General features: G+C 42.6%; 1 protein-coding gene across 1 annotated transcript in view; it reads left to right on the forward strand.

Annotated features, from left to right (window-relative positions):
* LRRC1 (leucine rich repeat containing 1) overlaps window positions 1–26,028 on the forward strand; it is a 172,240-nt gene that overhangs the window by 127,483 nt on the left and 18,729 nt on the right. The window contains exons 9-10 of the mRNA XM_015423981.1: window positions 7,732–7,850; window positions 9,975–10,058. Coding sequence (XP_015279467.1) covers window positions 7,732–7,850; window positions 9,975–10,058 — 203 coding nt within the window. The remainder of the gene's footprint in view (window positions 1–7,731; window positions 7,851–9,974; window positions 10,059–26,028) is intronic.

Here is a 26,028-nt window from a genome sequence, read left to right on the forward strand (position 1 = left end):
GCGTGAGACGAACTCTCGTTCTCCTCTCTCTCTCGCTCTCTCTCTCTCTCTCTCTCTCTCTCTCTCTCTCTCTCTCTCTCTCTCTCATATATATAAAAGGGCATATATATATACCTGGAATAAAACATTTTGGGGTCTTAAACAAAGGACTCTCCCCTCCATACCTGGAATAAAAACGTTTTGGGCTCTTAAACAAAGGACTCTTTCTTTTTCTGGGCTGCTCCCTCTGGTTCCTTCCCTCCCTCTGAAGAAAAAGTGTGCTTCTACCTGGAATAAAACATTGCTGGTGGTCTTAGAAGTCCCACGAGACACCATTTTCTCACTTTTCTCTGGCTCTTTCCCCCCCCCTTCCCCCCCGCAGGGGAAGGGGGGAAGTGCCCTCAGCCAATCGAAAGAAGGCTTTCTTTTTCTCCTTTGAAGCAGGAACTGAGAAATTGGCAAAAGGAGCTGCAATGATGGATACAGGAAGCAGCACAGAGTCAGCTGCTCTCAGGCTGGATGTCAGACTTGGGCATTTGACCAGCTGTACCTGTTGTATTTCCATCTGCTACATTTTGACCTGATGTATTCTGCTTGCTTCCCACGCGCCCTGTTATACATTTAGCTTGCCGTTATCACTGCCCTCGCTCTCATTGCATTCCTGGGGTGGGTGAGTGTCTGTAGTAATTTAGGAAGGCTAGCTTTGGTAACTCTTCTACAAGGCCTCAAGACATCTTTCACACGAGAAATGTCCTTGAAGTAAAGTCTGTGTCAGGCTAGATAGTGGTTGTATATCTTTCAGGACCACTATAATAATGCTGATGCTGAATGCATGGAATTTGGGGATGTAACTATACCTTGTGTTTCCCGCCTTGCAAATCAGTCCTAACAAAGTGTTTGAACCCACAGCATCTCATATCTCTAAATAAAACATTCACTAAAGAAAGTGCATGTGGAGAATAATTTGACTGGGAACCTGACACCGGATTGCAGCCCTGATCCAGCCCACAGGCTGCACGTTTGGCGCCCCTAAACTAAGAGATACCTTCCAGTTTAGGTCCTAAGAATACAAGTAAAATTGCCTTATCAGGGCCAATGTAACATCAGTATGTAACATTACAGACAGCTATCATGACCTTAAATAGTGTACTAGAGAATGATGCAATACTGATGTAGTGTCAGAGGGCACAGAGAGGGATTTTTTTTTTGTCTTTAAAGCCCTACATGGCTTGGAACTGGGGTATGTGATGGACTGTTTTCTCCTATACATTCCTGACTGGGTAGTCAGATCACAGGGAGAGTCTCTCTTGGCTGTCCAGTTGACCAGAGAAGCTCTCCTAGTGGGTACACAAGAGAAGGCCTTCTCATTGGCAGCCTCATTTTATGAAACAACCTCACCAGGGAGGTGCACCTGACCTTACACTTGACCGTTAGGCGGTAGCTGAAAATGATTTTATTCAGGATGACATTCAATTAATTTTAGTTTTTCTGTCTACCAGCATTTTTAAATTGTTGATTTTAAATTAGTGGTCTTCTTTATTTTATGTATTTTATTTTGTTGTCATTTATATTCTAAGTTGCCTTGAGTTCCTGCAAGGCAGTCTATTTTAAATAAATAATAAATATTTTAAATAGACTTCAGCTCTACATTTACTCTGCCCAGAAGGTTTCTGCTCTGTTGTATGACACAACCTTTAATCTCCTGAATCTACTTGCATCTGAAACTCTTTTTTCAAACCTCATATCCCCAAAGAAGCTAATTTAACACTGCAATTTCACCCTTAGTTGAAATGACTCTTAAATTATCTATGTTTTCTTGCATTCTTCCTTTCCTGCATCTCTATTAGGGCAGGGGACCTGTCTTTTTCCACATGCTAAAATGTGCTATAAAAATAAATTCAGTATTTTAAATGGTTTTCAAGCAACAAGGGTATTCTGTAGCAAGGATCTGACATAATCTCACAATTGATATGCCTCTATTTACATTAATTCTAATTATGTGAGCATCATTTTTGTTAACTCTTGATTCCTGTCAATTGGTTCCCCCTTTTCTCCATGTCATCTTCCTTTTTTCTAAATATCCTGGCTACTGCTTTTAGTACTTCTGCTTCTCAAATGATATAGGTAACAGCATCCACTCAGCACTTTTAATTCAATGCATGTTGCAGTCACTGTTTTTTAAAATCTGTACACAACTATTATTCATTATGGAGAGAGCAATTGCAGATTAATGTGTAAATCTATTATCTGGTTTCTGTCCAGTTCTAATTAGAGTAACCTTTGCATTTAAAAACAAAGCCAGTTTACCTCTGCATTCTGACTTCTGCATGTATTACTTCCTACTTAAGGGTGGTGTAGGAGATGGAGTGTTGGAATTTGGACCTAGGAGGACCTGGGTTCAAAACTGCTACACTACAAAGCTTTAATAGGTTAGCTAAGAAGACAGCATCAGTCACTATTAATCTATAACCCTTTGTATATTGCATTAGCTTCTAAAGGGATGATGGCATGCAAATATGATAGTAGGAAACTGGATGTGCTATGTGTACACTGTTATGTGGGTTGAATTAACATGTTTATTCTTGCATTGGTAGAAAGTTGCCAGGTATGGTAATGGTGAGAATTCATCCCATTTAATGACATGCATCCTATTAACTATAGGGAAATGATGTTCATATAGGAAATAGACTGTGTATTACATAAAATCATAGAAAGCACCCTGCTGGATCACATCAGTGGTTCATCTTGCCTGACATCCTGTTTCAGCCTTGGTCTTGCAAGGCCAGTGAATGAGGGCATAGAGGCTAAGGCCTTTCTCTGGCATCCAAACATGAACCAGAAGAATTAAGGGTTGAAACCAGAGGGTATTTTCAAGGAAGAATACGCAAAGAGCATTCCTGTAGCCAAAAGAAGTGGAAAGCCTTGATGGATAACTGAAGAAACTCTTAAAATTGCTAAAGATAAGACAACAAGCAAAGTAAAAGATGGCAGAAATCAAATCAGAAGACTGGCATGTTAGAGACAAAGAGAAGTAATATAATAACCAGTGTCGATGAATACAAGAGAACAATGAAAAAGAACAAGACAGAGGGTTCAACAGTATCCAAGAAATCAAAGGGAAATTTAAGGAATGGTTAAGCATACTGGAAGATCAGTGTGGAAATGTTGTAACTGAACAGGACAAAATAAAGAAAAGCTAGAAACAGTTCAGTGAAAAACACTGGAGAAAAGAGATGAAAGAATGACAGATTCCTTCCAAGAAGAATCTTTTGAAAGGAACCTGCAATTTTTTAAAAAATGAACTGAAAGCTGCACTCAAAGCAATTGGGAGAAACAAATCACTAGGAGTAGATAGGATATTAGTAGAGCTATTACAAGCCACAGAAGCTACTTGAACAAATATGGAAAACAAAACAATGGCCCACAGACTGGAAACACTCAATCTACATTCCAGTTCCAAAAAAGGAGATGTCAAAGTCTGCAGCAACTATCAGACCATGACATTAATGTCTCATGCAAGTAAAATGATGCTCACAATCTTACAACGAAGGCCCTTTTCACATTACTTTTCTAAACCAGATGCTATTCATTGTTGTTCCAATTTTGAGTAAAGCAAATATAGGGATAGATAGAATAAATTTCCTTCCATTAATGAGCCATCTCTGAAGTGCTATGGTCATTTCAAACAATGCCACTTTCCCCCCCTGCCCTTTGTTGCTGTGCGATCTTCCTCGGATTTTTAAAAAACATTCTAAGGTGAGCACTATAATGCATCTCAGTGGTGCCGCTATAGCACTTCATCCAATGCATCTCAATGGTGCCGTTGTAGCACTTCAGTGCTGGAGTGGTTTAGCACTATAGTGTTCACCTTAGAAGATTTAAAAAGTCCGAGGAAGATTGCGCTACAAAAAAGGGTGGAGGGGAAGTGGTGTTGTAGGAAGTGCTATGGACATTTTAAATGGCACACCATAGCAATTCAGCAGCGCAACAAAGGGGTTGAAAACAGAAAAAGCAGTTTCCCTTCAAAGTGGCTCAACCGCACTTTGCTAACCCAATGCAAGTGGGTTTGTATAAACAGGTAAATAAATTCTGCTAGCAGCCAGCTACTAAAATGGGTCTGTCTGAAATGACAGAAAAATTCCATTAGCAACCAGTTACTAAAACAGAATGCAAAGCCAATTTGAAAAGGGTCATAGACTGTATATGGAACAAAACATGCCAGATGTTCAAGCTGGATTCAGAAAAGAAAGAGGTACTACAGAGCATATTGCAAATTTACGTTTGTTACTGGAACATACCAGAATTTCAGCAGAGAATCAGCCTGTGTTTCATAGATTACAGCAAAGCTTTTTTCTTTAGCATATATGGCTACACCTTTTTTTTTGTATCAGATGCGAAAAAAACTTTCCTTTTTTTAAAGTTAAATACTTGTCATCTTCTTTCTTAATGTGGGTCTCTTGTAAACAAGATATATCTGGTTTAAGTTTATTTATTTGGTAGAATATCCTTTTGTTTCGTGGGCTATTAAATCCATTGACCGATAATATCTTGAGCTTACTTCTTGTCTCCATCTTTGTTTATATTTCTCTTTGTCTTTACTCTATATTGATATCTTTTTCGTATTTGCGAAGGTGTAAAGTTCGTTCTTTTTTCCCCTTGTATTTTCCTTTCTTATCTGTCTCTTCTGCTTTTGGATAATTGATTTCTTCCTCTAATTCACTCTCCTCCTCTTCTCCTTGCCAACCGAAATTTTCACCGTACCTTTCCAAAAAGTCTCTAACTTTGAATATCAAGTCAGTTTTATGTCTACTTCTGTCGTAGTTGAATAGAATGCCTTCTGGGAATAAACACCTATATGTAATTTTGTTTACTTGTAACAAATTAGTTTCCCTAACTCTCCAAGGAACATCTTTTAGTATCTTTATCTCTTTATCTTGCATTTTCACTTTTGTGTCATTTGATGCTCTAAGAATTTAGTCTCTCATGTGTCTTCTGTTAAATTTAATGTGTACCTCCCTGGGTGTTTTGTTTGCGTAAAATGAATTTTTCCTATGAATTGCATCTATTTCTTGTTTCAGTTCCTCAGGTGTTCCTATGTTTAATTGTTCTGTTAGGTTTTGCACTATTATCTTCTTCCAAACTTTTATCTATTGTCTCAGGTATGTTTTGGCACCTTATAACTAAGGATGCCTTTTCCATTTTCAAAGCCATCAATGACTCCTCCATTCTATCTGTTTTTTGCTTTAATTTTTGTACCTCCTGATAAGAACATAAGAACATAAGAGATGCCAATGTTGGATCAGGCCAAAGGCCCATCCAGTCCAACACTCTGTATCCCACAGTGGCCAGAAATACCAGTATCATCAGGAGGTCCACCAGTGGGGCCAGGACATTAGAAGCCCTCCCACTGTTGACACCCCCCCCCAAGCACCAAGATGACAGAGCATCACTTGCCCCAGAGTCCCTATCTATACCTTGTGGCTAATAGCCACTGATGGACCTCTGCTCCATATGCTTATCTAATTCCCTTTTGAAGCCGTCCATGCTTGTAGCTGCCACCACTTCCTGTGGCAGTGAATCTACTTCATGTAATCTGTCCTCTGTATTATTGTGGGCTAATGCAATTTTCATTCTCTCTTGTTTATTTTCAGTTATCTGTTTCTTTATGTCCTCAGTTTCTGATGTAATCTGTTGTGCTATATCTTCTATTTTTGTTTGTAACGGTTCCATTTCTTTTTTGATCATTTCTCCCATTTTAATTTGAATGGGTTCTACTTCTTGCCTAATTAATTCAGGTACTGTTGCTTCTACTGTTGTTTTGATGGTCTGAGCCATACATTCCTGGATGAGTGCTTTTAAGTCTTTAATTGACATTTGAGGTGCATTCATAGTGTTGAGTTTGAGTTGTGTTTGTGAACTTGACTGTCCTGGAGATGTTAGTGATGCTTTCCTGATAACTGCACCACCAGTTGCCATTTAAATGTCCTACCAGTATTATTTAATTACTAAATAGTTAATTTTATATCTTTCTTAGCTGTTGTCTTGACTCTTCTTCCTTTACAAAATTGTCTCTAATTTGATTACTAAATTTCTAGACCAGTAGATTACTTATTTTGCTTATTTTAGCTATATTTCACAGTCTTTCTCTATGTTCATTTCACCAAAAGTCCTCTTCTATAACTCTATTTTGTTTCTCTCCACTCCACTTCTATTTTGCCACTCTTTTCGAATCGTCTCTTCTATTTCCCCTTCTCCTTCTGTGCTTTGTTCCGTCACCCCTCCTTCCTCCTCCGTTGCACAGTCACGTCTGCTTTCTCATCCATTGCTCAGTCACACCCTCTCTCTCCGCGTCTTCGCGTTGCCATGACTCTGTGTTTCTTTTCTTTTCTGGACTATTTTCTGGCGACTCCATACAACACCATCTGAAAGGTAAGTCACCAAAGAAGAAGAGAGAAAGCTGTAATATTGCCGTTCCTGTTTTTTTTAAAGCAGTTTCCCTCTTTCTGTTTCATTACCCTCTTAACTCTTTCTTCTAGTTCTGTTTACTCATCCCGCTAATGGCCATCTTAAAGGGGAAACCTTCCCCTTTTTACTTTCACTTCGTACTTCTTAGGATATTTTCTCTATTAGTGGTCCTATATATTAATAAGCTATCCCTTCAAAGGAGAAGTTTTTTTATCAACACTTAGCTTCATTGGAGCTTTCGTTCCTTCTTCGGTAGTTAAAAGACTCCGTCGGTCCTGGTGGGTTGTCTTGTGCTCGGCATCTAGTCGAGCTTCCCTCGTCAGTTTTCCGCATTGACTCAGCCCCAAATGGTCCAGAAAGTTTCCATTCTTCCTTGGAATTTGTAGGCAAGAGTTATGCTTTCGGTCTCTCCCTCCGAGAGAGTACCTCTAAGGGTGGTGGAAGCCCCTAGAAAACTGTAGGAGTGTAACGGGCGTCGAGCTGAAGCTACCTGCGACCACTCTCGATGAACCCGGAACCGGATCTCCGCCTTTGACATAGCTTTGACTTGTTTTGTTAATTTGATAAAACACCAAGGTTCCTATTCCAGTCTTAACGGCCCATGAAGGGAAGGGAGAAATTACCACTTGGAAGGCACTGTAGATTCTGTACAGACCATATTTTGGTGCCCAGTTCTCACCAGGCATCGGGGCATTCCAGTCCCTGCCATGTTAAGGCTCTTCCAGCAGCACAGTGTTCTAGAGCATCCTGAGCAAAACGTGCATGCCTTTTCTTGAATGCCATTGTCCTCCATGGTGTTGTTTTCTTTGTCCAATTGTAGTGGATTATTTTTCTATGAAAAGATTATAAACGAAAGAGGGACTATACATCCTCTGTATTTTAGTGTATTTCTTTTTCAGAATAGTATACTGAATGTTATACAAGGAGTATTGGATTGTTTGGCTGACATACACTGCTCCCACCTCGAAAGATAAATTAAAAATGGCTGCTTAAATGACCTCCATGCTCTGAGAGTGAATTTTACAACTGTTGACCTTATAACCTTATCTTGTTATTTAATTCTGTTTTTGCATACCTTAAAACATCTTCATCACGTTACATGTTAATTTGCTGTTCAGCCTATCTATAAGTTTGAACCTTATCTCCCGTTTCACTGTATTTGAAAAAGTGTGTTTTGCACACAAAAGCTCATACCTTGAATAAACCTTTGTTGGTCTTAAAGGTGCCACAGGACTCTAAATTTGTTCTACATGTGGTGTACTAAATGGATCTCTTCTCTGCCAATAGGGAAATTAAAAAGACTATCAATCTTGAAGGTCGACCAGAATCGGCTTGTTCAGCTAACAGAAGCAATAGGTGATTGTGAAAGCCTTACTGAGTTAGTTCTTACTGAAAACCAGCTTCTGGTAAGTATGATTTTAGCTCTTCAAATGGATGGCAGTAATTAGTTTTTGGTCCAGGACAGGCTCATTTGGATAACAGCATCTTTCATTTTACTCCCTTATGAATAATGTGGTGAAGAACTAGAACCTGTCTGTCTAAAGAAAATGTTGAATAAGGTGAAGGACTGTCTGAAGGGGGGGGGGAGGTTGGGGGGGGGGGGGGGAAATAAGCTACATGGTAGTAACAGAACTTTAAACTGCAATCATGCAGTTTTGATGTAGGTCAAATTTAGCTTGTAGTAAATTCTTCAATGAAGATCTTTGGCATATATAATAATTATTATAATTATCGTATGACGTTGTGTGTAGAATAGCCAGGAGATCCTAAGAATGTCTGGCAGCCACAAGCATCTTAGCATTATGCTAGTGGTGACCTCGGCTTGTTTTTAGAGGCTGAGAGAGCTCTGAAAGAATTGTGACTGGCCCAAGGCCAGATTAGAGTCTGCTGCTCTTAACCACTACACCAAACTGGCTCTTTGGCATGATGGTACACTACCTGTCATAATTCTGAATAGCCCTTTTAGTGATGAGGGAGAGGATGGATGATATAGCCTTGCAACGTGGATGAAGCTAGGTTGGCTGGGTTGACTGGCAGTTCCCATCTTCTCTTCCCAGCCAGTAAGAATGTTATATAAATAGTATGCAAATTAAATAATGACTCATCAGCATATGATTAGCTAACATATGAGAGACAGGATATATACAAAAGCACCCACAGTATATTTATAACACAGGAGCTCTTTTCCTTGTGTAGCAAATCTTAGGCTTCCCTTTTAGTGTATGATGGTTCACTGTTTATTACTTTTGTCATGAAAACAGTAATTAAGAAGATGCCTATGTATCATCTTAAATCACTCAGTGATTGTTTAGCTTGTTCCTCCATCTCAGGGGCCTTGACCAGAAATTGGACTTTTTTCAATTGCCACTCTATTATTATGGAATGGCTTTCCAGGATCTGTTCATTAGATTGCTTCCTTGCCTTTTGGAAAATGTGCAAAACTTGGCTGTGTCAAAGAGCGTTTTGCTGAAAATAATTATTGGGCTTTGTAATAAAAATGGCTGTGGGTTGATTTTGGGATGTTGTCTAGTGATCAGGTTACATGTGTGGGTAAGATTTTGTTATGATTTAATGTCTGTTGTGAGTTGTGCGTTAGTATTCGGCAGACAGTTATTTGTGGATTTTTTAAAATTGTTACTGCTGGGCTTTGTTAGAAGGGCAGGGTTTTAAATTCAGTTATGCATCTTCAGCCTATTAATATGCCAGTATTCGACCGCAGCATACAATTCACTTGCTTCCTTACCCATTGGCATGTATTGGGAAGCTTTTCTTTCCCTGTTTTGTGAAGGGTTTTTTTGTCCTTAGTGTGGACAGCAAATTGAGAGATTAGTGCACAGTATTTCCCAAATGCTCATAAAACAAAATAAATATGGTTGGTGCTACCACTATACAATGGATTCGTACAGGTGGAAATTTATGCCCTTCTTCATTGTCTTGTATATACAGACATAAATGCTCTATAAACATTGAAAAAGGCTTGGAATATGATTCTTTAAAATGTATCTACAGAAATAAATAGGGTTGCCAGGTCCCCCCGGGGGCGGGGAAACCCTCGCTCGATGGGTCTGTTCTCCACTGACCTGGATCGGGCCACCGGGGGGGGGATCCCACCCCCAAAGTGCAAGACATGCCTGGCGTGAAGACATCACCCAGAGGTGACGTCATCGCGTCGGGCACATTTTCCCCTCGAATGACGGAGGTCCCACCCCCAACGTGCCCAACGCGATGACGTCACTTCCAGGACGGGGCCTGGATCTTCCCCGCTAAAGCATAAGTGAGACTTGGAAACCCTAGAAATAAAGCATGGAAACTTGTATGATGAGCAAAAGGCATACAATTTATATAAAACATTCCTTGTTACAAAACCAGAATTCCAGTTCCACAAACAGAATCCTTTTTAGAGTAGCTTGTGTCTGTTGGAAACCACTTCATCCTTGCCTGTTCTATGCTCTTTTAACAAGATAAACTTCTGACATTGAAAATTTGCTGGTGTTAATAATGATCACATTGCTTTCTTTGAATCACGATAGACTTTGCCAAAAACCATTGGAAGGCTAAAGAAACTAAATATATTGAATGTTGACAGAAACAAACTAGTGTCTTTACCCAAAGAGGTAAGCAGTATCCATGTCCTTAATCTCTTTGTTGGGGGGAAATTAATGGAATAGTATTTATCTGCTAGAATGATATGTGATGGCGAGACAGATTTGACTGTACTTTCCAGTAAAACCTGAAATAGCAGGACTTTTGTGTGTATGAAAAACTGTGCAAAGAAGCCAGCCCGGCAAAGCTGATAGAATGGGACTAAAATGTGAAGGCCTTTAGATTTGCTACCAAATGTGTTGTGGCCAGCATCTGTTTGAAGGTTTATCAGAATAAATAGAATTCACTCATCTTGGTGTTCTCATCTGTGAAAGGGACAGCTTGGGTTTGTCAAATTTTCTTATGCTTAGATTTTTATGTTATGAAAAACAGCTGAAGGGTGGCTGCTTTATGAAGGGAATGTTCTGGAACACTAACTACAAATAACTGTGGAGTGTTCTGTCATAATACCCTTAACTCCCATTCATTTATTAGCATTAATATAATTAACCATTCATGCTTTTGTGGCTGAAAACTGCTATGAAAAGTTTACCTCAAGGTAAGGTTCTGTTCTGTGCTGTTCTGAGGTTCTGTTGGGTAATGGTAACAAATTAAAGGCGGATTGATGCCATCTTGGTTCCATAAACTGCATCAACAGTTGGTTTTGTGTTCACAATGAGAGTATGCTGCTGACCCAAGTGACTCACGATTGGCATTGATCTGGAGCGATGGAGGCAGAACCTCTGTGTGCTCTCTGCTCTGGAAAACAATTGAACTCCAGACCCTTGCAAGACCTGTGCAATGATCACTCTGACTTCTGTGCAGTGTGCAGAGATGTGCTGAGAAAATGGGTAATCTTATCCTAGTACCTTTTCCTGAGTAGTGTACATTGCATATTCCCTCTGCATGCCCACCCCTTAGCTGTGGAAGGTAGGAGACTCTGATTTTCCAGTCTGAATGGATGTGTGTGTGTGTGTGAGAGAGAAAAAGAGTGGAATCTTATTGGCATTGTAGCATGACTTACAGAAGCTATGGGAAAGTTATCATTTTTTATTGCAGTTAGGGCCATTTTTATTACAACACAGACAAAAATGGTAGGTAACTGTGTTGGTCCATTGGGGGAAAACATCCAACAGATTAGCAAAGTTACTCTTCTATCAGCTCAGACTCTATGTATGGAGAAGCTGTTCTGGGTATAGCCGAGCTACTCAGCTCTCTGCTTCATTGGTTAGTGAAGCAGTTGGGAAAATGTCAGCAGACAAGCATCTGGTGGATTTTTTGTTGCCAAAGTAGCTGTTTGATTGCTAACATTTGCTTTAAGCAAAATATGAACATGTGCTATAAATAAGAAAAGCTGCACATAGTGTGAAAGTCAAAATGGCAAGAAGAAATTAATATTCTGTATTCAGAAACAGAAAGTGTGTGTGAGGATGGAAGTGGGGGAGTCAGCTAGCTGTCAGCTGTAACATTTGGCAGACCAAGGAAGGGCAGCAGGAGCCTTGACTGATTTTTGTTCTTGTGACCAACCACTTTCACCTAGATTATCTGCACTCTGTTGGGACCAGATGAATGCTGCATTGCTGTAATCTTTTTCTTTACCCTTGTTGCTTCCTTCTGGCATTTTGAAGGAGGAGCGAGCTTTCTTTCTTTGAAACTGACCAGAGCCTCTTCCAGGTTCCAGGCATATATATTTCTTTTCAGTTTACCTCCAACTCTCTCCCTGCCCCTTCTCAGATAATGCTTATGATAAGCGGAATATACACTAGTCAGAACTGGTCCTGAGTGGAAGATTAGAACTGAAACCTGGAGTGCACTTCATCTTTGAAGACTCAAAAATGTACCAGGACCTCTGACCAGTTAAGAGGAAACTATTTTAGATAGGGAATCCCTGTTCCTTTATGGAGATTTAATGTAACTGGGGAGGGGCTGTGTGTCAGTGGAAGAGCCTCTGCTTTGCATGCAGGTTCAATCCCCAGTATCTCCAGCAAGCAAACAAGCAAGAAAGTGTAATGTATCCATCCACACGGTCATGTGAAGCATCCGAGCTTCGCTCTCAGTAGCAATGGGACAAGTGGATCCAAGCCGGCATCTATCGGCAGGCCAGGCTCCCAGCTGAGAGCCTATGGAACTCTCGGCCACTGTAAATAGCCAATCACTTGTGTGGGGGGGTGTTTTGGGTGCGGGGTTGCACATATAAACCAGCCTGCAAGCTGGTTAGTTTGTCTTGTTCTGAGCTGAAATAAAGTATGAGAGCTGAAATCACTAGTAAGTCTCAGTACTTTTCACTGGCGATGAAGGTGGTATACTAACTCCCATGAACAATGACCCGGACAGATATTCGAGCACCGCATCGAGCCCCAACGCCAAGACCAACGCAAGCCGCTCCCCAGTAGCCACTCACCGCTCCGCTCCTCGCTTTGTACCTCGCCCTGCTGACCCGAGAGCAGCAGCGCTTCCTGCCTCGCTCCAGCCGCCGCTGCCGCCGTTCCCGAGCGACCCTCACCACATGTAGCAGTACGATGGCTATCTCCCAGGAAAGCATCGCCGCTTTCGACCTCTCCCGCCCTGCACAGTGGGAGACGTGGCTCAAGATCCTGGAGAGCTACTTCGACTGCCACGATATCATAGACCCGGGTAAGAAAAAGGCCCATCTCCTCCGGTCCTGTGGCATAGACACCGTCTTGCTGCTTGAGGACCTCATTGCGCCTAAGCAGACCAAGGACAAGTTCTATGTGGTGCTGGTGAAAGCGCTTACCGACCACCTTTCACCAAAGCCCACAAAGTTTGCTGAGTGCATGGACTTTTTTGCGCAGGTCCAGGGGCCGGATGAGCCGGCCTCCGAGTTCTTGGCCGGGCTCCGGCAGGCGGCCACCAGGTGTTCATTTCCTCACCTGGCAGATGCCTTGCTAAATCAGTTCCTCTTGGGTCTCTGGGAGCCCCAGCATCGGAGGAAACTGATTAGCCAGGACGACCTGGATCTAGACAAGGCGCTCAGGGAGGCCACGGCCTACGAGAAGGCGCACAAAGACCGCCGCGTACGGGCGGTCCATCGCACTCAAGCAACGCTCGAGTCGGATGACTCCAAGAACGATGAAGTGCTCCAGGTCCGCCGCCGTTCCTCCCAGCAGCATCGCCCCAGGGGAGCATCATCGGCCAAAAGCCCCTCTGCACCGTCCCAATGCGCCAGCTGTGGGGAAGCACACGAACACCACGGTTGCCGGTTCTGGGATGTCGTCTGCCGCTCCTGCAACAAGCAGGGCCATATCGCCAGGGTCTGCCGCTCCTGACGACCACTACAGAAGACTTCAACCCACCAGACCTCGGATCTCCACACGGACCTGCATACCTTCTCAGCCCACCACCAGCCGCACCAGGTAAGCAACTTGCCCCCCCGATAGCCCCCATAAGGTACATGTTACGGTGTTGATAGAGGGGTCACCCTGCAGTATGGAAGTTGACTCTGGCTCTTCCTACTCTATAATCTCGGAGGAGACGCTACACTTGCTCTGTCCATGGGGGGGACCTCCTCTGAAGAAGCCACAGGGGATTAAGTTACAGGACTTTAGCAAGAACCCTGTGGCGGTGCGCGGCTGGGGCAAGTTTGCGGTGCAGTTTAAGGATTTCAATGGACAATTGGACTTGCTGGTGGTGGGTGGAAGACACTCCAGTTTGTTGGGACTTTCGTGGTTCGGGCCCCTGGGATTGCACCTCACAGGGGTGAATCAGCTCCAGGATTTCGCGGCTGTGTGTAATGAGTTGCCCAGGGTTTTTGATGGCACTTTGGGCTGATACACCGGGACCCCCATCTCACTCGAACTCGACCCGGCCATCCGTCCCATTAGGATCAAGGCCAGGCATCCCCCCATAGCTATGAGGCCTAAAATCGAGGCTGAGCTAGATCGTTTGGTGGCCCAGGGGGTGTTAGAACCTGTAGCTTCTGCACAGTGGGAGACTCCGATAGTCACCCCAGTGAAGCCTAATGGCGACATGCGAATCTGTGCCGATTACAAGTGCACCCTGAATAAAGCCCTCCAAGACCACGCGTATCCGGTACTGGTGGTCAGCCATGTGTTGGCCGCACTGGTGGGGGCATGAATTTTCGGCAAGCTGGACTTGGCCCAGGCCTACCAGCAACTGCCGGTGGATACAGCCACGGCTGAGCCTCAGACGATAGCAACACACAAGGGGGCTTTTAAGGTCCACCGACTGCAGTTTGGGGTTTCAGTCGCGCCCAGCATTTTCCAGTCTGTCATGGACAATTTGTTAAAAGGTATTCCAGGAGTGCAGCTGTTTCTAGACGACATGCTCATCACGACGCCGGATGCCTCGGCCCTTGCCAACCAGCTCTGGACGGTGCTTCAGTGTTTCGACTCGGCCGGTCTGAAGGTCAAGTGGGAGAAATGCCTGCTCGGAGTTCCTAAGGTGGAGTTTTTGGGATTCACCATAGACGCCCAGAGAATCCACCCCACAGCCAAAAAAACCAAGGCCATCACGCAGCCCCCCCCCACCCACGTCCAAGACAGCGCTGCAGGCTATCCTGGGCCTGCTTAATTTTTATCATTCCTTTCTCCCTCTGAAGGCTGTGGTGGCGGAACCTCTGCACCACCTGCTGGACAAAAACGCTCCGTGGGTTTGGAGACCGGAGCACACCACCGCATTTCAGGCGGTTAAGGACCTTCTTGTCTCAAATTCGGTCCTTTCCCATTTCAATGAGGTGTTACCAGTGGTCCTCGCCTGCGACGCCTCTCCGTATGGGGTTGGGGCAGTTCTAGGCCACCAGCTACCGGATGGCCGGGAGGTTCCAGTAGCTTACTATTCTCGTAGCTTGTCGTCGGCGGAGCGCAACTATGCGCAGATCGACAAGGAGGTGCTAGCGATTGTGGCCAGGGTGAAGAAATTTCACCATTACCTGGCTGGCCTTTTACGATCCTGACAGACCATAAACTGCTTCTCGGCCTCCTTGCCCCTGACCGCCAGACCCCCCAGATGACTTCGCCCCGGGTGCTCCGGTGATCTGTTTTCTTGGCAGGCTACGCATCGATCAACTGCGGCGGCGGGTACTGCCACATGACCCAGAGAACTTTGAGGACCCAGACAACCTGGAAACTCCCACTCTACCTCAGCTACCGGACAACCTGGCCCAGCACAATGAGGTTCCCGTCGATGCTCCAACAGACAGCACGACTGGGCCCCGGGAAGCAGCGCTGCCAGCACTACAGCCGCCAACTCCGCCCATCTCCCAGCCGAGTGCTACGGTGTCACCTTTCGCCCCGGTGCCAGCACCTCGCTGCTCAACGAGGCCCCGTAAAGCACTCTCCTATTTGCAGGACTTCGTGTGTGGGTGAATTTTGGACCAAGGGGGGAGGGCTGTAATGTATCCATCCCAGACCACGTGCGTGGCCATTTCAACACGCAGTCATGCGAAGCAGCTGAGCTTCGCTCTCAGTAATAATGGGACAAGCGGATCCTAGCCGGCATCTATCAGCAGGCTAGGCTCCCGGCCGAGAGCCTGTGGAACTGTCGGTCACTGTAAATAGCCAATCACTTGTGTGTGGGTGTGTTTTGGGTGCGGTGTTATTGCACATATAAACCAGCTTGTGAGCTGGTTAGTTTGTCTTGTTCTGAGCTGAAATAAAGTATGAGAGCTGAAATCACTAGTAAGTCTCAGTACTTTTAAGAAGAAGAAGAAGAAGAGATTGGATTTATACCCCGCCCTTCACTACCCAAAGGTGTCTCAGTGCGGCTTACAAACTCCTTTCCCTTCCCCTCCCCACAACAGACACCCTGTGAGGTAGGTGGGGCTGAGAGAGCACTTGACAGAAACTGCTCTTTTTCAAGAACAGCTCTTATCAGAACTACGGCTTGCCCAAGGTCATCCAGCCAGGTGCAAGTGGAGGAGTGGGGAATCAAACCCGGTTCTCCCAGATTAGAGTCCACACACTTCAGCACTACACCAAACTGGCTGAAATACAGGAGGCAGTTAGAACCACCCTCTCTGCTAATTGCAGTGATCGGCTAGAAGTCGTATTCTTCTGATCTCCCAGCCTGGAAAGTCTACTGTATAAAGAAAGAAAGAAAGAAAGATCTCTACGTAAAGACCCTGGACAGCTACTGCTAGTCTGAGTAGACAATACTGACCCTGATAGTCTGATTCCGTACAAGACAGCTTTATGTATGTATGTATGGTTACTCTGAATATTTTGGGCAATTTTAAAATGATTTTTCAAAAGAATTTTAATGTAAAATCTGCTTTTTAATTTATTTATTTTATTCCCCACCCTCCCCGCCAAGGCAGGCTCAGGGTGGCTTACAGATATTTCATTAAAATACAATTAAAAGCTCTCATAACATCTAATCATAAACATAAAATTTAAATAATAAATTTAACAGGAACAATTTTATCCTTCCTCTCGCTCTGAACACTCTGGTGAACGGGAGACTCAACATAGTTTTAAAAATATTGTATATAACTTTCAGAGGAGCAAAATTTACTGATATGAGCACAAATGCTTTCACTTCCTATAGCATTACTGGTGTTATATATTGGGACTGAAACATTGCAGGACTGTGCTGCCAGAGACAGGGTGAGCTTGGAGCCCAATAACAATAGACCAACAGGATTCTGGGAGTAACCAATCAAGATGTAGGACTGTGTTGCCAGAGACAGGGTGAGCTTGGAGCCAAATAACAATAGACCAACAGGATTCTGGCAGTAACTAATTAAAATGTAAAGTTTTGTAAATAGCCTATTGTTGGGAGTGGAGTTTGTTGGGATGTGGCCATTGCATGCAGTATAACCGAGCGGAGCCTCTGGTCTACAGTCTTGTTCTTACTGAAATCATTGAATAAAGTAGAGCTGATCACTAGACTTGGAGTCTGTTCATCCATGGAAATAACAACTGGTTATTTGCATGTCAGATTGGTGGTTACAGTATCAGTTCCACCATGTGAGAAGAGACATATGAATAAGAATTTTAGTTTTGGATGGGCAGATCAAATCAAATCTAGCCAGATAAATTTATAACTTCATTTTTATTTGGAAACTGCCAAGCTTGCCTGATATTGTATTGGCAGTGCCACCTTTTCATTGCTGCTATTTTCATGCAGCAGTGAATCTTGGGATTGTGGGATAGGGCGGGGTATACATTAAAATAATCATCATCTTTAGAAAAGGTAGATGTCCCATGGAAAAATTACACTGGAAACTTTTCCAGATTTTTTTCTGCCACACACCTCTGTAGGCCAGTGCATGATAGGGTAACAGTTGGAACTAGAAGTAATAAGTATTTATATAGTATTTTTAAAGTGCCTGACAGCAGCTTGCATTTGCACTCCTTGGAACAACTCTACAGTGTACATCACTGTGGTGGTTCCTACAATGCAGTCTGAGAGGTTTGCCTAAAACCACCTAGTTCATGGGCAGAGGTGACTTTTAAACTGGGTATTTCCCAATCTGTAGTTTATCTTATCCACTGTGCCTTAGAAGCTTGGTTTGAATGCAGAAGTAATATAACTGCATGTTCAGCCAAATACTTGCTGACTTTTCGGAGAAGTCAGGGAAGTTTCTGGGGTTTGGCTCCCTTGGGGTAAGTTTCAAATAACTTGCATTCTCATTACCAAACTTTGCAAGGGAGAACACAGTATTTTGTGCTTCTTCGGTGCTGGGAAATAAAGCTTGGCCTTAACTCCCCTTTGTCTTTTCTTCCTTGCCCATCCCTACTTTGCAATTAAGTGCTGCTGTAGTCTGTACTGTAGTATGTTCACTCCCTCTCCCCCTCCCCCCCCTCAAAAGCTTGGAGTGGTTTTTCCTCCTCTCTGGAATGAAGAAACAAGCAGCAGTGCATCACTGGACAGGAAGGTAGTAGTATAGGCCTTAATGCTGTTCCTGACCGAAGTACTGCACAACCCCATGTGTCACCAGCGTTCTTGCTGTACATTAGCAATGCAGGAGCTAAATTGAATGCTAATTTGAACTGTTGGGGAGTTGGAGCATTTGGTTCACTGTGTAGACTTCATATATTGGCTAGTTCGCCACCACCACCACTACCAGTAAGTTCATTATGTCATAAATGGTTGGTACAAAGCTTTGGATCCCATCTGCTGGTGAAATGTGTGCACTGTGTTTGGTGTTACATAAACCAGCTATTCAGGCTGCGTTGCAGCTAATCATAGTAATCAGTGCTACCTACAGAAATATGACAAAGTGTAATAATGAGAACCTCTACTGTAAAGTGTTAGGAACCCTGGCAGAATTTTGACAGGTAAGTTCAAAGGAAGTGGGTATCGGTTGCTTTAATAGCAAAGGCGGTTGACGTACTGGAATTAGTGGGTGGATTTCAGCAGGCATTGTGTGGTCAGATTCCTTCAATTCAACCTATTTTGAACCTCAGCAGAAACGAAGGGCATGTATGCTATTGAACTCTTGGCATGGGGCCAAGTGATAGAAAAGTTCTGATGTTATAAAATACCAAGGAGTATGAAAGGTCTTGCATTAGATCTCTGATGCTGTTTCAAAAATTCAAGATGCCACAATGGAGAAGGCTCTGTTTCTGGTTACCACACCCACATCACTTTGAAAATAGGTGAGTTGAAAGCAGGGCTGTGATAATGAGCTAAACTCCCTTATAGATATAGTCCTTCCTGAAGGTACCCTGGTCCCACACTGTTGAAGTCTTTGAGACGAAAAGCCATTAAGGCGAATTGTGCCTACAAAAAAATTGTCAACCTGTGAAGTACTTCCAGATGTGCAGCCTGAACAGGGAACAAACATATTTGGAATACAGGACAAAATGCCCTAATGAAACCACACTCCTTTCTTTATAAGCTTTTTTTCCTATGGTATCTTTACCAAAATTGAGAACATGCATTTTTATAACTGCACCACTGAGGTCCAAATATCTCTTCCCGTGCCTTTCCATAGTCTCCACTCTGGTACTCTTTCCATGCTGCAAAGTTGCTGTACTTTGTTATATGGAAATGACAACATCTTTATATAAAAACAATAACTTCTTAAATGGATTGGATCTGCTGCTGGGAGACTAACAGTGAGATCCTGTGCAGAGTTAGCCCAACTCAGTTGGCTTAGACTGGAGTAACTCTGTGTAGGATTGCACTGTAAATGCAACTGATTTTGCTATTGCTATTAATGCAATAATTCACCGCTCACCACCAGTGTGGTATAATGGTTAGACGTTGGACTAGGATCTTGGAGACCCAGGTTTGAATCCTGACTCTGCCATGGACACTCACTGGACGACCTTGGGTCCAGTTATATCATCTAAGCCCAACTGCCCTTGCAGGGTTGTTCTGAAAATAAAAGGTAGAAGGGGAGAATGTTGTTAGCCACTTTGGGTCTCCATTGGAGAGAAAAGTGGAGAACAAATAAATTTGGTCCATTGATAATATTAGAATCCAACAAGTGAAGGAAGAAAGCAGGACTTTGTACTGAAGGCATCCTAAACTTTTTAAGGTACTGCAGAGGACAATATATACCCAGGGCAATTCAGGGGCAATATAAAAATTGTCCCTATTCTGATTCTCGGGGCAACCATCTGGATCCAATCAGTCAAAGAATCCTTAGACCTCCCCCTACTTCGCTTCCTTCCTAAGTTGACTAATACACCAAAATGCATAGCTGGAATGTCCCTATAAGCAGAATTGGGTCAACCATCTTTGGAGGCTAAAGCCTCTCCACTTGACCTCAGTTTGTACCTTAAAGTGCTCTATAGTAACTCCGGATTACCTATCTTTATTAAAAGCAGATTCTTATCAATCCTCTTGGTCCAAGATTCTTGACATTATTCAGGTCCTGGAACCCCCAGTTTTTAAGTCCTATATCAAGATGAGTATCTAAGAAAGGGATTACTTGAGCACATGGTCTCACGCCCACAGGGTTTACTCTTTTGTATTTTTTGGTATTCCTCCACCAAATCACTGCCTTCCTATGCTTTTTATCTAACTATCCCAAATTACTTTAGAGCTTTGTTATTAACTTGATTGAATGTGCAGCCCACTCCTGTTATGAAGGGAAGATTAAGAAAGATTCGTTACTCAGACCAGAACACCTTTGTGATTGGTCTCAGGGGGCGACTGATCTGTTGTTGGACTAGGATCTGGGAGACCCAGGTTTGAATCCCAACTTTAATACATATTATGTATTATCCTCTTTATATTAGCCTTAGAGATAGGTTTTTAACACAGTACCTAGGTAATTTTTTTTAATCCCCATGAGGGAAGTTTTTTATTGGGGTTTTTTACAACACTACAAACTATAACTGAAAATATGGGAAGGGAAACTACATCTAAGGAGAAAGAAAAGAAACCCACTAATAATTAAAACCCCAAGAGTAGGAGATCAATACATCAGCTTATCTCAATGTTAATCTAAAATGCTAATAATACATTGAACATAGTTGGTTATGCTAAGTTATTTATTTTTTAATCTTCCATTTATCTGTTAAACCCTCAGAGCATCCCAAAATTATTACTAAATTTTCAGGCACAATTCAGAGTCCTTCAGCCTTTATCTTTTCTTATCCTCAATTTATATGGACTTTTGGGGGCTGCTGCCCCCTTTTCAGAGAGAGAGGGTCCTCTTCAGAAGACACCGAGCCTAACTTGCCATCCGATTTGCTTTCTTCTTCTTCCTTCTTGTCCTCTGCTGGTTTCCCCAGCTGCGTTCTCAGAAACTCACGTGCTTTAGGGACAGAGTCAATCTTTTCTTTTTTATTGTGGAGCTTGAAAATGATGTATTCTGGACTTAACCATCTGTAACTGATGCCCTTTGTTCGTAAGAAAAGAGTCGTCTTTATATTTCTTTCTCTTCTGTCTTATTTCAAATGGAATGTCTTTTAAAATCCTGATATTATTGTTCCCTAGGTAATTTTTCATCTTGGTCTCATCACGAGCTAGTTTTACTCCTTTTATCTGACAGATTTCCAAACCTTACCCTTGTTGTTGTGAGATGTTTTCATTGGTTTTGTGTTGTGTCCAGATGATGCTACTTAACAGATGCATTTTTGACTACTCAAGACTTCTATTCAAGGAGCTTTAATCAGATTAAAGGAAAGGAAATAAATATATAGAGAACATTTAGTAAATGTATATACTGCTTCTCCAGAGACCTGCTTGAGAAATTCACTGTTATGAACATTGTAAAAAATAAAGTGAACCTTTAATATGGTGACAACAAAAGAAATATGGCACATAAGTTGCAGGATTTTTAATACACACTATTTAGTATTTGTTGCTGCTTTTTGTGTTCTGTCATTAGTCCTTGAGCTCTGTTTTTGCAGTTTCTACAAGCATGGAGTAGATGGTTTAAATTCTGGAGGAAAAACTATTTTTAATAATTCTGTGTTAACTGTTTTATGGAGTTAAATGTTTTTGCAAATTTTCTTTACCGCCATTGTCTGTGGTTGTTTCCTTTGTACAAAAGTAAAATGTTCTGGCCATGGAGTCTTTTTTTTAAAAAAAAAACCCAGCCACTGTTTTAATTGTGATCTAACTTGGCATACAAAACTGTTGTGTGTTTTTCCCTCTGAGCTTTGAGAGTTTTCGGGTTCATGCTTAAAGAAATGAAATTAAAGGCGCTTTAGTGCCTCTTACTTCCAGACACAGTTTTAAGTTTAATGTAATTATCTGGGATTCATCCTTCAGAATCTCTAAGTAACTTTCAAAACAGAAGTTTGTAGTTCTTAATGTAGACCACAATCCTATCATAAACTATGGGCTTTCCTCATTAACCTGATAAATTAGGGAGCGCTTCATAGGTCCATATCATTCAACATGCATCACCATCGTTTTACTGCTAACCATTGGTGTACTCAGAGTGTGCCATGTGGAACTAGCCCTTAAGAATGTGGTATATTCATAGGCATTTAGAAAAGGTAATAAAATGCCAATGTGGCACAACTTTCTCATAAGAAAAAAAATTATGAACTATATAAAGGCATGTCTTAATTATCTGTTTGTGGCCTTGCAAAAAGCACAATGGAGGTCACATGGCTGCTTACCACATGGGTAGTACTTTGTAACTTACTGCAGGATACATGTACACTGAGCACAGGGGAAATAGGTCATTTTAGTCTCTGGTCTTGTGGTGAGGTAAACTTTTTACCATGGACTTACTACCCTACACATTGACATATCACTGCAATCAGTGCAAACTCACTCTACGTTAGGCTTCGGAGATGACTAGCTTCCTATGTGGTGAGTGTACAAGAGGTCATTATGTGCTAAACAGAGGCTGGTTTACCAGTCAGCAGTCCAGTATAAAATTTCTGAAGTGCCCCCCCCCCTCGCTAATCTTCAGTCAAGTAAATTTAATGGACACATTGAGTTCTCAAGGGGAAAAAAAATATCTGTTTCATCATGGGTATTTTATATGTGTGAGTGGTACTGTCCAGTCCATATAAATAGTGAATGTTGAAATCAAACAACTGTCTCTTGTGTCTTTCTTAATTGTTAGCTGCTTGGGAAATTGAGTCAGGTAAACTCTTGTAAACCTTGTAAGTATTGTTCTGTCTACAGCTGCACTAGTCGTTCATCCGACTGCTTTCAATGCATGATTCAAACTGGCTGGCTCCACCGCTGCACTTCCATTGTCCCTTCCCCTGAACTCTGGGAGTTTCCAGCTTTAAATGGGTGGGATGCTCTCAAGAAGTCTGCATGGCCAAAACTCATTCCGCTTATGTTCCTAAGACAGAATTGTTCAAAGCAAGCACTTCTTGTGTACAGCAAGGTATCATTTGCCAGCTCATCTAACATTCACTAACCAGACTAATTGTTTTGGGGGGGGGGGGGTGTTTAGAGACACACAACTTAAACAGACAATGGATGCTTTTGTTATAGCACCTCACATCCTGTGAAATTGTCAGAGCACTCACAGAAATTTTAGTGCATGGCTGTTCGCCACTGAGAAGGGTTGGTATCTTAAAATATAATATATAATCATTTCGATCCCTGTTTCAGTACTAATCAACCCCTTGCATGAATATAAGAAGGAAAGCATTTGTTATATAAGGAAATAAGAGTTAGAATATTTGTAAGCAACAGTTGCAAATATGAAAATGTGGTGAAAGAGATACTGTTTGGTGTGAAAAGGGTTTCTTTTGATACAGTTAAAAATATGAAAACTAATTTCAACCAAAATTGAACTGGCTCCCATAGCTAGCATTTAATGAATTAATTGAAGCTGTAATTGTAGAGACTGAACCAAGGCTTGGTGTGGCTTTCATGTGGATTAAAGGATTGTGTACTCCTTGAAATAACATGTTCCCCTTTCCAACTGGTGATTGGCATTGATAAAAACTACAGTGGGAATGTTGGTTTGAGTTTTGAGGGATAGGAATTTAATGAAGGAAGTGTCATGTGTTATATACCTATGTATCTTGCAAAGGCTAGATTTATTGAAGTCCTTTATCAAATAATGCTAACCAACTTGAATTGTCTTCAAAGGCATAGAATCTGGTTGTTTAGAAAGGGTGTGCAGTTCAAAAAAAAGGATGAATTTTGGGTCCAGATTTGGGTAGGGCTTGCTTTGTTATCCTGAATTTTCAAGACTGCTTACTTTTCTGGGATTCTCCCCCCCCCCCAGGTATTTAGGGGAGTCCTGAAAATTCAGGTCCATTTTAGCAATTGTCTCCCTTTCCCCCATCCTCCAGTGGCAGCAGGAACAAAGGTGGAGAGAGAGAGAGAAGAAGAAGAAGAAGCAGGTATTGCCAAACAGCTGTTAGTCTCCCTCCAGTCCCTTTAAAGAGCTATTATTTCCTATGGGTAGAACTGGCTTCTGATTTTGGCTTCTTCTCTCTCTCCCCCTTGGCTCCTGGTGCCGGAAACTCTCCCAGAATTCCAGGAGGTAATTTCCATTACTTCTGGAATTTGGGATTGGTTGAGGTCCACTTGGATGTCCCCAAACTGATCTGAAACAGCTAACTTCTTTTTTATTTTTAACTCATGAATATCTGAGTGCACACCCCTAATATTATGTTCATGATGCACTGTTTGACATGGCTAAATATTAAGTGAATGTGAACAATAAAAACTGATATAAGGGGGAAAAGATAAAGCAGGATTCTCAGTATAAAGATGTATGCCTCAGTACTGTATGTGTTTACTTGGAATAAAAGTTTAATTTCAGTGGAACCTAACATCTACGTTGATCTGTCTAGGGTCATTGTCTTAGGAACTGACACGGGTTCTTTACACCTTACAAAACACAAATAAAGAAGGAATATATCACTCCTTGCATTGTTGAGTTAAATGGAACTCATGTAATCAGCAGCATTTTTGGTGTAAATAAATGTCAGTGGTCTTTATACATGTACAAGTGAAGACCCACAAAAAAACTTGCAGGTTACAGTCTCCCCACTTCTGCTTCTTCCCCTCTCCCCCTGCTTCTCTCACACTTTCTCTTTCCTGTCACCTCTTTTCTTACTCTCTCTCTCTCCCCTATCCATGCCTGTCACTTCCTTTCTACCCCCACTCCATCACTCTTTCTGCCCCTGTCACTCTCCTAGCCTCCCACCTACTTCCCCCCCACACACACAGCAGCAGTGGTAGCAGCTGCTCTCCAGGAATTACAATGGATTGCCCAAATACAGATATTAATTCCTCTTAGGGTTGCCAGCCCCATGTTAGGAAATTCCTGGAGATTTGGTGGTGGAGCCTTGGGAAGATACCATAATACCATAAATTGCATCCATCAAAGCAGCCATTTTCTCTGGGGGGACTGATCTCTGTCATCTGGAGATCAGTTGTAATTCCAGGAGATCTCCAGCCCTCACCTGGAGGTTGGCAACATTAGTTCCCCTGGAGGAAATGACTGCTTTGGAGGATGCAGTCTATAGCATTTGATCTGTCTGAAGTCCCTTCTCATCTCAATCCCCACCATCCCCAGGCTCTACCCCTCAAATTTCCAGGAATTTCCCAACCTGGAGTTGACACCCCTATCTCCTTCCCACCCAACAGCCAACCTACCTTTATCTGTCCCTCTGTCTTCAGCTTTCCATCTCCTTTCCCTCTGCAGCTTTTACTGAGGAAAACTATGGTCTTTCTCCATAGTGGGGACTAAAGCAGTTTACATTATTCTCTCCTTTTTATCCACACAACAACCCTGTGAAGTAGGTTAGGATGAAAATATGTCACTGGTCCAAAATCACCTAGTGAGCTTCCACAGCAAGATGGGTCTCTAAACCCAGGTCTTGCAAACCCTACTCTGAAGCTCTTACCATTATACTACACTGACTTTCATAGGGTGGCTGCTGTTGAACAGCCAGGCCTAGTTGAATCACGCAAGTCAGGTGGTATCAAGTCACCCAGAGGGTGCTGCTAGGCCTAGGTTTGCCAGCCTCCAGGTGGGGCCTGGAGATCTCCCAGAAATACAAGGGAACTCCAGACAACAGAGATCTGTTCCCCTGGAGAAAATGGGTGGTATTCACTGGCATTAGATCCAGCTGAGGCCTTTCCCCTCCCCAAATTCTGCATTCCTCAGACTTCACCACAGAATCTCCAGGAATTTCCCAACCTGGAGTTGGCAATTCTAGTCCCAGGCCTGGCTCCAAACCCCCTGCTATTTAGCCATTCATACTGCAGGAGGAATACTTCTGAATCCCAGATCCAATCCTGATTTTTGCTTCCTATCAGCCAGTCTGTTTCTCACTGTTAATTCAGCAGGGCCTGGAGTAGATCCCTGCAACAGCCATTTCAAAAGGTACTGGGGGGGGGGGGAATTCAGCCTTCCCCGAGTTTGGTTTTTTTTAGTTTTTGGGGTTTTCTGCAGACCCAGGGAGTCTCAAGTTTGTGGAAAAACCTGTTGAGGGAGAGTGTACCCCCTGTCTGCAGAAATAAGTACTCACATGCAGAGGGGACTGTTGAGAATTAGATATGTAGATGTTATGGTTGGATCTGAAGGACTGACTTCCACCAATGGAAGGCATTCCCACCGGTGGAACAGAGCTTTTTTGCTGACATTTACTAAATTTTCCTAAATATGTCTCCTGA

Source organism: Gekko japonicus, unplaced genomic scaffold (genome assembly GCF_001447785.1).
Source record: "Gekko japonicus isolate JY-2015 unplaced genomic scaffold, Gekko_japonicus_V1.1 scaffold391, whole genome shotgun sequence".
NCBI lineage: Eukaryota > Metazoa > Chordata > Lepidosauria > Squamata > Gekkonidae > Gekko > Gekko japonicus.